The sequence below is a fragment of the Conger conger genome, chromosome 19 (assembly GCF_963514075.1).
Source record: "Conger conger chromosome 19, fConCon1.1, whole genome shotgun sequence".
Classification (NCBI taxonomy): domain Eukaryota; kingdom Metazoa; phylum Chordata; class Actinopteri; order Anguilliformes; family Congridae; genus Conger; species Conger conger.
This window is the reverse complement of record NC_083778.1, coordinates 20,151,008-20,164,987: the sequence shown is the minus strand read 5'-3', so window position 1 is coordinate 20,164,987 and position 13,980 is coordinate 20,151,008. Positions and strand designations below refer to the sequence as shown.

The 13,980-nt window shown below is 49.9% G+C and overlaps 1 protein-coding gene across 1 annotated transcript in view; it reads right to left on the bottom strand.

The window, feature by feature from the left end:
• Positions 1 to 2,958: 2,958 nt before the first annotated feature.
• Positions 2,959 to 13,980, bottom strand: part of LOC133118851 (pleckstrin homology domain-containing family A member 5-like) — a 94,542-nt gene continuing 83,520 nt past the window's right edge. Inside the window, exons 23-29 of the mRNA XM_061229107.1 lie at positions 12,997 to 13,114; positions 8,699 to 8,814; positions 6,775 to 6,945; positions 4,972 to 6,300; positions 4,575 to 4,705; positions 3,974 to 4,080; positions 2,959 to 3,090 (exon numbers count right to left, since the gene is read on the bottom strand). Of these exons, the coding sequence (XP_061085091.1) occupies positions 3,002 to 3,090; positions 3,974 to 4,080; positions 4,575 to 4,705; positions 4,972 to 6,300; positions 6,775 to 6,945; positions 8,699 to 8,814; positions 12,997 to 13,114 (2,061 nt within the window). The 3' untranslated portion in view covers positions 2,959 to 3,001. The remainder of the gene's footprint in view (positions 3,091 to 3,973; positions 4,081 to 4,574; positions 4,706 to 4,971; positions 6,301 to 6,774; positions 6,946 to 8,698; positions 8,815 to 12,996; positions 13,115 to 13,980) is intronic.

The window sequence follows — 13,980 nt, the reverse complement described above, 5'->3', positions numbered from 1 at the left end:
CAGACAAAGAAATCAAACTAAATTAAAGAATCTATGGATAACTGAAATAAAAATCAATTGTCATCCTTTTTTGTGTTCAGGTGTACCTTATTCACTGACACTGCAAAGAAAGCCTTCCCCAGAGGTCAAAGGTCACAGTGGTGCGTGTGTACCTTAAAGATCATCTTTCTTGACAGTTCCCTGAAGCTTTCCACGAAGGCTAATGGTCAAAGCCAAAATTATATCTATAAAAATAATAATAATATTGCACGGGGGGGGATTCTGAATATCGACTAGATATTTATTTAAGTCAGAGGTCCTGTCAGGCCTAAGGCCCCCAGATCATGAGACTGTTCGGTTAAAGATGCAGACTTCCTTCGTTCTCCCCCTCATATCCTTGCAACCCGGAAGGGGTTAACTGGCTTCCACAACAGGGAACATTCCATGTCCTTTGCCCTTTGTGTCCTTTGGTTAAAGAGAGCAATGCTTCTTTTTGCGGAAGTGAACTTGCGTGTAAATGACTACAAGTCCCATAAGGCTTTGCTTTGTACAAGGAAATGAAATGACAATGAGAAAGTTGGGTGTCTGAGCCATACATAAGTGTGAGACACCATGAACACAGAACACGTATAGATGGAAATATAATAAAGTATATAAAAGAAGCCAAACGATGTTAATTCCTCCAGTCACTCAATTAAACTATTCTTCATTGCACGTTTAAAAATATAATTTACATATATATATATATAATAATATAATTTATAATTATACTCTTGTTCAAAACATATGTTTTAGAGCACAAGTCTGCTGCAAACACTTCAACCTCACTCGAGAGCAACATGGCGTTAAAACAATACTGGGCTGAACTAGCATATCCGGTCTTGTCCAAGCTTTGCCTCCCGTCCTGGGGACATGTTTGGTGAGGGACTCAGTAAAACGTATTTGAAAGGGTATTCGAACGGGCCGTGTGAACGGTGGCACGGTTCGCGCGGACAGACGCCAGCGCGCTGGCTGCCGGGAGGTCTCCGCAGTCTTCTTCTGTGGTATCGGCGGAGGCGGACTCACGCCGTTCTATCCCAGCATTCCTCGGGGGCAGATCTTCAGGCCAGAGGAGGGAAGAGGCAGAGGGGAAAGGTCAAATGAGCAGCCAATGGGATCACAGGGAGAACAGGAAGCAGGCGGGGCAGCCCACACGCTGCCAATCACAAAGCAGAAACTTAACCAATCAAAGGGCTGCACTGTGACAGTTAATTAACAAACTAAATAACAAAAGTGGCCCCCCAGTTGAATTCAGAATCATTTCTATGAAACAGTTTGAGTTTGAATGCCATTACAGTTTTTCAGTCCCACATTTTGGACCTGAGGTACAATAACAGTTCTAGAACTTCATTCCTGTCCCCTGACTAAGGAAAATCCCACCTGTCCTGATACCATCACACTTCACTGCATGTCAGAAGAACAGAGCTTATGGGTTTTTTTCTCTCTTGTGCAAGTACAATGCTTTCCACTGGGTGGCAGTACTCAAACAATGTACACATTTCTCTGAAAGTTGCTGCTTTTTTAAAAAACGTTTCAAAAAGACTTTTGCAGTTAGAAGACACAAAAAAGAAGGACACTTCAGATCTAGCAAACAATGAAATAGGTAAATATTACAAATATGGAGTTTGGTATGGACTATCCAAAGGACTAATGAATAAGAAATTAATAAAAACATGTTTAACAACTTGTTTTGTAGGGGATTTCTTTTGTGACGACCCATTGTGCCAGATGCCTTTGCATTGACTGCATGGATCTTGCATAGAGCACTTAGCATAACAAGCATAAAAACGGCATAAGCATAAATATGTGTTCATTCGTTCATTCATTATCTTAACCCGCTTATCCTGAACAGGGTCACAGGGGGGCTGGAGCCTATCCCAGCATACATTGGGCGAAAGGTAGGAATACACCCTGAACAGGTCGCCAGTCCATTGCAGGGCACACACACCATTCACTCACACACTCATACCCACGGGCAATTTAGACTCTCCGATCAGCCTAACCTGCATGTCTTTGGACTGTGGGAGGAAACCGGAGTACCTGGAGGAAACCCACGCAAACACGGGGAGAACATGCAAACTCCACACAGAGAGGCCCCGGCCGACGGGGATTCGAACCCAGGACCTCCTTGCTGTGAGGTGGCAGTGCACTGCACCATCGGTGCCGCCCGAAAAATATGTGTTTTATATGTGAAATATATTTATGTGTTGATAATGTGTTGGTAGAATGCACATTACCATATGAAAATATTCTTTCTGGTGAAGGTTTTAGCTCAGTGTGTGTACTTATGGAGGAGACAGATCTAAACCTGGCGGGGAACTCCGACAGAGACAGGAATTGCATTGCTGCATCCTGAGCAATACTGTCTGTATGAAACTCCAGGAGGTTTCCGTTCACACTGCTACCCTACGCTTGCTTTTGTAGAGAGAGGGGGGTGTATGCTGTGAAGCCTACTGTGACATCATAATATAAATCAATGTGACTTGATTTGTTTTGATGAAGGCACTCACCAGCGAGCCGGCCTTCACCTGTACACAGCGATGGGAGAACACACCTACAGTAGAGTCAGAGTCTCCTACCCAGACCTGGGTCAGATACGCAATTGTTTTGGAGCCGTATCTCTCTCTCTCTCTTCCTCTCTCTCGCTCTCTCCCTCTGTCTCCCTCTCTCTCCCTCTCTCTCTCTCACCAAGAATATAACTCTGTGAACAATACTGGGTATATACACGATCCAGTTCTTTTAAAGCATACTGTGAAAAATAAATATTTTCAAATGTTTTAGCCTTATTCGACAGTATAAAATATTAGCTTATTTTAAGTTACTTTCTGCTTGTCAATTGAAATGGTCTTATTTGAGGGAAACTAAAATACTAAAATACTAAAATACTTTTTGTGGTTGGTGCAGCACATCAGCCGGTCCATGAGGCCAGTGTTTTGGGGGCTGTAGGAGGGGGAGTAGGGTCTCTTACCGAGGGGGGGGGGGTCTACACACACATGAAGTGGGACCCTTCAGTCAGCTGGGGGGGTGTAGATGGGGGGGCTGGACACAGGGGGAGAGAAGGCAGGCCTTTCACTGCAAACACAGAGAGGACACGGGGAGATCAGCACTGGTGCACGTGCACTGTGTTAGCCTGCGTTAGCCACAGGGAGATCAGCACTGCTGCACTGTGTTAGACTGTGTTAGCCTGCGCTAGCCACAGGGAGATCAGGACTCCTGCACGTGCACTGTGTTAGCCTGTGCTAGCCTGCGTTAGCCACAGTGAGATCAGCACTGCTGCACGTGCACTGTGTTAGCCTGCGCTAGCCACAGGGAGATCAGCACTCCTGCACGTGCACTGTGTTAGCCTGCGCTAGCCACAGGGAGATCAGCACTCCTGCACATGCACTGTGTTAGCCTGTGTTAGCCTGCGTTAGCCACAGGGAGATCAGCACTCCTGCACGTGCACTGTGTTAGCCTGCGTTAGCCACAGTGAGACACTGAACATGCTCAGCACCGACCGAGTCCAATCATTACGTTACATTACATTACATTACATTACAGGCATTTGGCAGACGCTCTTATCCCAAGCAATATACAACAAAGTGCATACCCAGAACCAGGGATAAGTGCGCTGAAAGACCTGAGAGGGAAGTACAATCTCAAGTGCTAGGGATACCACAGAGATAGGGTCTTGGGCATTGTTGTTACATCTGATGACAAAGGATTATATATATATATATATATATATATATATATGTGTGTAAAACCATTTTAGGAAACACAACGCTAAGAAGAATAAAGTATGCAATAAAAAAGTGTACAATTGCTATTGAATGAACCACCACACCAAAAGCAGGATCTGAAGCAGAATAGAGATAGATGCTTTTCAGGTTGGTTAGTAATGTGTGTATGAATAAAGGATTAGGCAGCTAAAGTTCTCAAGCTACGTTGCTGAAATGACTCCACCCCCTCTCACCGTCTGCTCTCTCCCGCTCACAGCTGCTGATCAGCTGACCCTGGTCCTGCTCTGTGACCTCGCCGGGCCTGGCCTCGGGGTTAGAGTTCACCACCTGCACCACCACGCTGGGGAACACACGGAGGAACAGGTAAACACACACCTGCACCACCACGCTGGGGAACACACGGAGGAACAGGTAAACACACACCTGCACCACCACACTGGGGAACACACGGAGGAACAGGTAAACACACACCTGCACCACCACGCTGGGAAACACACGGAGGAACAGGTAAAGACACACCTGCACCATCACACTGGGAAACACACGGAGGAACGGGTAAACACACATGTGCACATACACACATGCACACACACTCACACACAAACACACGCAAACGCACACACGTAAACACACATACACACAGACACACAGGAAAACACACACACACACAAACACACATACACACACAAACACACGCAAACATACACACACACACACACACAGTACATCTGTGGAATCCTTTTTAGATTTATTGTACAAGTTTCAATTTGAGGGACTCTTTTGATGGATGGATTTTAGGGGACTTGTTTGACAAGTGTGCTGAACCCAGCGCACCTGTTTCTGACCACAAGGGCTTTGATCGCATCCTCCTCTCGGATCAGAACCTCCGGCACCTTTGGGTCCTGGCACAGCTCCTGGGGCTGGGGAGGGGTTCGCGGGGGGATTTGGGGGGGGGTCTGGAGAGGCTGAGGGGAGAATAACACACAGTCCGGTCACTGACCGCATGCTTCACACAGACCGAGTTTCATCAATGTTTCAGTGAGAACACACTGAGTGAGCCAGGAACTTTTCATCATAATTACAGTGTGTGTGTATGTGTGTGTAAGTGTGTGTCTGTGTGCATGTGTGTGGGTGCACGCAGGTCTATGTGTGTACGCTTGTGTGGGCGTGTATCTGCATGTGTGTGTCTGTGTGTGTGCGTGTATATGTATTCAGTGGAGCACTGATCTACCTCCATGTTGGCCTCTGTCAGAATCTCTGGCTCCTTCACCTGCTCCTCCTCCTGCTCCTCTGTCCCTGGATTGTCCTTGGGTTCCTCGGACGGCTCTTTCCGCTGATCCGGTCTGCTCACAGACACCTGGTTCTGCTCCGACTCCTCCTTCACTTGCTCTTCTCGCTCCGTATTTTTCTGTTCCTCCGTCGGATCCCGTGTCCCTTTTTCCAGGTCATTCTTCGGCTCCTCCGCCAGGTCCTGCTCTGGTTTCTGTTCTTTCTGTTCCTGCCCCTTCATTTGCTCAGACTCCTCCACTGCCACCAGCTCCTGTTCCTCCGCAGGTTCCTTCCCTTGTTCCCGTTCTTTCGCCAGCTCTGGTTCTTTCACTGGATTTTGTTCCTGTTCCTCTCCATGTTCCAGCTCCTGTTCCTTAACCAGCTCCTGTTCCTCTTTTTGCTCATCTTCCCGCTTCTGTTCATTAACCAGCTCCTGCTCCTCTTTCGGTTCATCTTCATGATTCTGTTCGTTTACTAGCTCCTGTTCGTCCACAGGATTTTGTTCCCGTTCCACGACATGGTCCAGCTCCTGTTCCTCTTTTGGAGCATCTTCCGGTTTCTGGTCTTTCACCAACTCCTGTTCTTCCACAGGTTTTTGTTCTTGTTCTGCTGCCTGTGCCTCATTCTGTTTCTGTTCCTTCTCCAGCTCCGGTTCCTCCACTGGGTTCTGGTCCGGCACGGACTCCTGTTCCTGTCCCTTCATTTGCTCAGGCTCCTCCTCTTTCATCAACTCAATTTTCTGTTCCTCCATCTGCTCAGGGTCCTGTTCTTTCTCTAGTTCCTGTTCCTTCACAGCCTCCTGCTCACCTTCGTTCTCTGACCCCTGCTCCTGTGTCTGTTCTTTCTGTGCCTCCTGCAACTGTTCAGGTTCTTTCTCTGGCTCTTGCTCCTGGTCCAGTTCCACCTCTGCCCCCTGCTCCTGTTTCTGTTCCGGTTCTTTCGCTGGCTCCTGTTCCGGTTCCGGTTCTTTTTCCGGCTCCTGCTTCTGCTCCTGTTCCGGTTCTTTCTCTGGCTCCTGTAACAGTTTCTGTTCTTTCTCCGGCCCCTGCTCCTGTTTCTGTTCCGGTTCTTTTTCCAGCTCCTGCTTCTCTTCCTGTCCCAGTTGTTTCTCTGGTCCCTGCCCCTGTTCCAGTTCCAGTTGTTTCTCTGGTCCCTGCCCCTGCTCCAGTTGTGTCTCTGGCTCCTGCTCCCGTTTCTGTTCTCTCTGTGGCTCCGGCTCTTTCTGCTTGGCGCGCAGAGAGGCCAGCAGGTCCTGGATGTCCGTGGGGCTGCCGTCGCCCCTCCGGCGGCTCTGTGACACACAGCACAGCCCGTTAACCCCTCCCACGCAGCGGCCTGCCTGCTGCAGCGTGCATTCATAATGGAGCCGCATGAGACCTGCCCAGCCGAACAGTCCTCCCGGGTTTACATACGCACACACACACTCTTTCACACACATAAATCCACATAAATTGTGGATAAATTAGATTTTACATCATTGGGTACTAGTGGGCGTGTATGTTGATCAAATGTCTGTCAACTTTCCGTTCCTCTCCAATCAGTATCCTTTACACGCACATCATTTGTCATCCCCCTCCTCACTGAAATTGACTCCCCGCCCTTCAAAAGTTCCCCCCGAAAGATCAGTTTCTCTCGTGCAGACGTCGTATCGCGGAAGCTAGCGTTGCTCTAACCTCCATTTCAGCACGTCTGTACAGCCCAGGGTTAGTCAGCCCTTTCTCATGCAACAGGGGCGGCAGCGCCCCCTGGTGGCGCTGAAGTGTACCTGCAGGGTGCGGAAGTTCTCCAGCCCCACCCCCACGGCGGCGGGGGGCTTCTTCCTGCCCCGGAGCGTGCCCTCCTGGTGCCGGCGAATCCGCTCCAGCTGCTCCTCCACGCTCATCCTGGGCCTCCCTGTCTCCACTGAGGCCTGCTCCGCCGCACTGCGGGGCCGGTCCTGCAGGGGGCGCAGGAGAGCCAGCGCGTCAGTCACTCAGCCTCCATTTACAGAGAAACACTACATGAAGGAGATCAGTCACTCAGGCTTCATTTACAGAGAAACACTACATGAAGGAGATCAATCAGTCAGCCTTCATTTACAGAGAAACACTACATGAAGGAGATCAATCAGTCAGCCTTCATTTACAGAGAAACACGACATGAATGGTAAATGGTAAATGGTTGGCATTTATATAGCGCCGTTATCCAAAGCGCTGTGCAATTGATGCTTCTCATTCGCCCATTCATACACACACTCACACACCGACGGCGATTGGCTGCCATGCAAGGCACCAACCAGCTCGTCAGGAGCATTTGGGGGTTGGGTGTCTTGCTCAGGGAGACTTCGACACAGGGGGCGGGGGATCGAACCGGCAACCCTCCGACTGCCAGTCGACTGCTCTTACTGCCTGAGCCATGCCGCCCTTACTCAGGCTTCATTTACAGAGAAACATGACACACAAATCTGCAACACAATGTGCTGAACACAAAAAGAAACATCAAAAAAAATCATCCAAATCTGGTGATTCATAAAAGTCCGATAAGACATTAATTTATGCTTTTTGAGGTCATTGTATTTCATCGGTGAACCAGACACCAGACAAGCTCAGTGAAGCGTAGAGAAGTTGTTGAACTCAAAACAATTATGAATTTGACCATTTTTTCCATGAAATTCATTTAAGTATTTTCATGGGGAAAAAAACCATTGCACTTAACATTTCCCGGTAAAGATACTCGCTCTCACCTGTAAAAGCATATTATTTTCATCCTGTATGAATGTGCAGACTCGCGTCTGTGCTGAAATACTGTGGGTGTGAGTCTGCTACTGATGTAATTACGGCAGTCAGAGACCCACACACAGGACATGATGAATGCACCTGCACACAGAGGGGTGCCCAGCGAAGCGTGATTAATCACATTCAGTACAAGAGCACCCGGGTCTGATGGAAACCACGTTTGGCGAGTTAAATTCCCGTTTCCGCAACAAGGAATTAATTAGGAGTCGGTTAAGTGAGTCCATCTCATCTTTAAACTCTGGACCTAAACACTGAGGCCACCAATTGTAGTTGTTGGATGTGCACTTTGTTATGGTTATCGTTATGGTCACAGTTGTAGTTGTTGGTGTGGATATTCACGTTGTTATGGTCACAGTTGTAGTTGTTGGTGTGGATATTCACGTTGTTATGGTCACAGTTGTAGTTGTTGGTGTGGATGTTCACGTTGTTATGGTTATAGTTGTAGTTGTTGGTGTGGATGTTCACGTTGTTATGGTTACAGTTGTAGTTGTTGGTGCGGATGTTCACGTCGTTATGGTTATAGTTGTAGTTCTTGGTGTGGATGTTCACGTTGTTATGGTTATAGTTGTAGTTGTTGGTGTGGATGTTCACGTTGTTATGGTTACAGTTGTAGTTGTTGGTGTGGATGTTCATGTTGTTATGGTTACAGTTGTAGTTGTTGGTGTGGATGTTCACATTGTTATGGTTATAGTTGTAGTTCTTGGTGTGGATGATCACATTGCTATGGGTATAGTTATGGTTATAGTTGTAGTTCTTGGTGTGGATGATCACATTGCTATGGGTATAGTTATGGTTATAGTTGTAGTTCTTGGTGTGGATGATCACATTGCTATGGGTATAGTTATGGTTACAGTTGTAGTTCATGGTGTGGACGGGCCTTTAGACACAGCCTCTGCCCGCAGGCTAAACGCTTACCGCCCTGGGGTCCTGCTTCCTGTTCTTCCTCAGGGTGACGTAGGAAGTGACGCTCGATGACTCCATTAAGGGGGACTTCGTCCTGGGGGACACGACTCCCACAGGGAAGGAGAGCCCTGCGCACAGACAGCGGAACAGGGTCAAGGGTCGGCAGCGAGCAGCAGAACGAGCTGGAAGCCAGGCGGTCAGAGGCCTGCTCATACACCGCTCAATTCATCGATAAACACATTTATATGACAGAGGGGCAGCCTGTAGTCTAGTGGCTAAGGTACATGACTGGGGCAGCCTGTAGCCTAGTGGCTAAGGTACATGACTGGGGCAGCCTGTAGCCTAGTGGCTACGGTACATGACTGGGGCAGCCTGTAGCCTAGTGGCTAAGGTACATGACTGGGGCAGCCTGTAGCCTAGTGGCTAAGGTACATGACTGGGGCAGCCTGTAGCCTAGTGGCTAAGGCACATGACTGGGGCAGCCTGTAGCCTAGTGGCTAAGGTACATGACTGGGGCAGCCTGTAGCCTAGTGGCTAAGGTACATGACTGGGGCAGCCTGTAGCCTAGTGGCTAAGGTACATGACTGGGGCAGCCTGTAGCCTAGTGGCTAAGGTACATGACTGGGGCAGCCTGTAGTCTAGTGGCTAAGGTACATGACTGGGGCAGCCTGTAGCCTAGTGGCTAAGGTACATGACTGGGGCAGCCTGTAGCCTAGTGGCTAAGGTACATGACTGGGGCAGCCTGTAGCCTAGTGGCTAAGGTACATGACTGGGGCAGCCTGTAGCCTAGTGGCTAAGGTACATGACTGGGGCAGCCTGTAGCCTAGTGGCTAAGGTACATGACTGGGGCAGCCTGTAGTCTAGTGGCTAAGGTACATGACTGGGGCAGCCTGTAGCCTAGTGGCTAAGGTACATGACTGGGACAGCCTGTAGCCTAGTGGCTAAGGTACATGACTGGGGCAGCCTGTAGTCTAGTGGCTAAGGTACATGACTGGTGCAGCCTGTAGCCTAGTGGCTAAGGTACATGACTGGTGCAGCCTGTAGCCTAGTGGCTAAGGTACATGACTGGGGCAGCCTGTAGTCTAGTGGCTAAGGTACATGACTGGGGCAGCCTGTAGTCTAGTGGCTAAGGTACATGACTGGGGCAGCCTGTAGCCTAGTGGCTAAGGTACATGACTGGGACAGCCTGTAGCCTAGTGGCTAAGGTACATGACTGGGGCAGCCTGTAGCCTAGTGGCTAAGGTACATGACTGGGGCAGCCTGTAGCCTAGTGGCTAAGGTACATGACTGGGGCAGCCTGTAGCCTAGTGGCTAAGGTACATGACTGGGGCAGCCTGTAGCCTAGTGGCTAAGGTACATGACTGGGGCAGCCTGTAGCCTAGTGGCTAAGGTACATGACTGGGGCAGCCTGCAGCCTAGTGGCTAAGGCACATGACTGGGGCAGCCTGTAGCCTAGTGGCTAAGGTACATGACTGGGGCAGCCTGTAGCCCAGTGGCTAAGGTACATGACTGGGGCAGCCTGTAGCCTAGTGGCTAAGGTACATGACTGGGGCAGCCTGTAGCCTAGTGGCTAAGGTACATGACTGGGGCAGCCTGTAGTCTAGTGGCTAAGGTACATGACTGGGGCAGCCTGTAGTCTAGTGGCTAAGGTACATGACTGGGGCAGCCTGTAGTCTAGTGGCTAAGGTACATGACTGGGGCAGCCTGTAGTCTAGTGGCTAAGGTACATGACTGGGGCAGCCTGTAGCCCAGTGGCTAAGGTACATGACTGGGGCAGCCTGTAGCCTAGTGGCTAAGGTACATGACTGGGGCAGCCTGTAGCCTAGTGGCTAAGGTACATGACTGGGGCAGCCTGTAGTCTAGTGGCTAAGGTACATGACTGGGGCAGCCTGTAGTCTAGTGGCTAAGGTACATGACTGGGGCAGCCTGTAGTCTAGTGGCTAAGGTACATGACTGGGGCAGCCTGTAGCCTAGTGGCTAAGGTACATGACTGGGGCAGCCTGTAGCCTAGTGGCTAAGGTACATGACTGGGGCAGCCTGTAGCCTAGTGGCTAAGGTACATGACTGGGGCAGCCTGCAGCCTAGTGGCTAAGGTACATGACTGGTGCAGCCTGCAGCCTAGTGGCTAAGGTACATGACTGGGGCAGCCTGTAGCCTAGTGGCTAAGGTACATGACTGGGGCAGCCTGTAGCCTAGTGGCTAAGGTACATGACTGGGGCAGCCTGTAGCCTAGTGGCTAAGGTACATGACTGGGGCAGCCTGTAGCCTAGTGGCTAAGGTACATGACTGGGGCAGCCTGTAGCCTAGTGGCTAAGGTACATGACTGGTGCAGCCTGCAGCCTAGTGGCTAAGGTACATGACTGGGGCAGCCTGTAGCCTAGTGGCTAAGGTACATGACTGGGGCAGCCTGTAGCCTAGTGGCTGAGGTACATGACTGGGACAGCCTGTAGCCTAGTGGCTGAGGTACATGACTGGGGCCGCCTGTAGCCTAGTGGCTAAGGTACATGACTGGGGCAGCCTGTAGCCTAGTGGCTAAGGCACATGACTGGGGCAGCCTGTAGCCTAGTGACTAAGGTACATGACTGGGGCAGCCTGTAGCCTAGTGGCTAAGGTACATGACTGGGGCAGCCTGTAGCCTAGTGGCTAAGGTACATGACTGGGGCAGCCTGTAGCCTAGTGGCTAAGGCACATGAGTGGGGCAGCCTGTAGCCTAGTGGCTAAGGTACATGACTGGGGCAGCCTGTAGCCTAGTGGCTATGGTACATGACTGGGACAGCCTGTAGCCTAGTGGCTAAGGCACATGAGTGGGGTAGCCTGTAGCCTAGTGGCTAAGGTACATGACTGGGGCAGCCTGTAGCCTAGTGGCTAAGGTACATGACTGGGGCAGCCTGTAGCCTAGTGGCTAAGGTACATGACTGGGGAAGCCTGTAGCCTAGTGGCTAAGGTACATGACTGGTGCAGCCTGTAGCCTAGTGGCTAAGGTACATGACTGGGGCAGCCTGTAGTCTAGTGGCTAAGGTACATGACTGGGGCAGCCTGTAGCCTAGTGGCTAAGGTACATGACTGGGGCAGCCTGTAGCCTAGTGGCTAAGGTACATGACTGGGACAGCCTGTAGCCTAGTGGCTAAGGTACATGACTGGGACAGCCTGTAGCCTAGTGGCTAAGGTACATGACTGGGGCAGCCTGTAGCCTAGTGGCTAAGGTACATGACTGGGGCAGCCTATAGCCTCGTGGCTAAGGTACATGACTGGGGCAGCCTGTAGCCTAGTGGCTAAGGTACATGACTGGTGCAGCCTGTAGCCTAGTGGCTAAGGTACATGACTGGGACAGCCTGTAGCCTAGTGGCTAAGGTACATGACTGGTGCAGCCTGTAGCCTAGTGGCTAAGGTACATGACTGGGACAGCCTGTAGCCTAGTGGCTAAGGTACATGACTGGGGCAGCCTGTAGCCTAGTGGCTAAGGCACATGACTGGGGCAGCCTGTAGCCTAGTGGCTAAGGCACATGCCTGGGGCAGCCTGTAGCCTAGTGGCTATGGTACATGACTGGGGCAGCCTGTAGCCTAGTGGCTATGGTACATGACCGGGGCAGCCTGTAGCCTAGTGGCTATGGTACATGACTGAGACCTGGAAGGTTGGTCGTTCAAGCCCTGGTGTAGTCATAAGATAAGATCTGCACAGCTGTTGGGCCCTTCAGCAAGGCCCTTAACCCCCGCATTGCTCCAGGGGGAACTGTCCCCTGCTTAGTCTAATCAATTCGAAGTCGCTTTGGATAAAAGCATCAGCTAAACAATTTATTTATTTATAATTTATACATTTCAAATTTCGATTCAGGAGGAGGGGCTCCTCTCCGCAGATGACATCGAAATTAAACCACATTTTTATACAAGAGAGTGGTCTTTTGAGTTTCTGGTGAAGGGATGAGTCTATCAGTAATTAACATTAGCTTGTGTTATTTCCTCCTGAGCTTGGTTGAGAATAATCCACAGAATGGTTAAATGGGAGGATTCTGTGCTACTGCGTGGTTTGTGTATGATGTAACAATGAGGCCACTGAGCCCAACTGACCCAGCTAACACAAAATGTTCTCGGAATGTTAGCGGAATGTTCCGCCAGCGTTGTGAGCGCGAGAACGTTTTGTGTTCGCCGGGGGAATATCCGGCCCTGGACGACAGTGAGAAAAGAGGCCAGAATTACAGCTGCAGTCCCAGAGGAGCTCAGTCGGGAGGCGCAGAGACCCCCAGAGGAGGTGAGGAGGAGGCGCAGAGACCCCCCAGAGGAGGTGAGGAGGAGGAGCAGGGACTCCAGCGCACCTGTGGTGGCGGACTCCTTCTCCAGCGCGGCATCCATCTTGTCCTCGGTGTTGATCTCCTCCACCTCCGACACCGTGGTGAGCTCTGGCTCACTCTTACACAGCCGGTAGTCTGGAGTCTGGAGAGAGCAGAGCCAGTTACACACACACACACACACACACACACACTGTATACACACACACACACACACACACACACACACTGTATACACACACACACACACACACACACACTGTATACACACACACACACACACACACACACTCACTGTATACACACACACACACACACACACACTGTATACACACACACACACACACACACTGTATACACACACACACACACACACACACACACTCACTGTATACACACACACGCACACACACACACACACACACTGTATACACACACACACACACGCACACACACACTGTACACACACACACACACACACACACACACACTGTATACACACATATACACACACACACACACACACACACACTGTATACACACACACACACACACACTACATACAGACACACACACACACACACACACACTGTATACACACACACACACACACACTGTACACACACACACACACTACATACACATGCATAATACAGGCATGCAGACACATGGACACACACACACACACACACCTTACACATACCTGCAATACATTTGCGTGTCACAGACATTAAACACATTCACACACCCAGGGACAAAACCACCACAACCACACACAATCAATTCACGCACAGATGGAGGAATGTATTCAATGATATCTAGATTTTTTGTTTACCCCAATTGTTCGATTGGAGAAAACAGCAACAGAAACATACTCAATAGTGTGATGAAAAGGACTGCCACGCAATGGTAAAATACACACAGGAGATGGAACGGGATGGTCATTTTATTAGAACTGATCCAAGAAAAGAGATACAAGTCAAAGATGACAATGTGCTCTAGATTCCAACT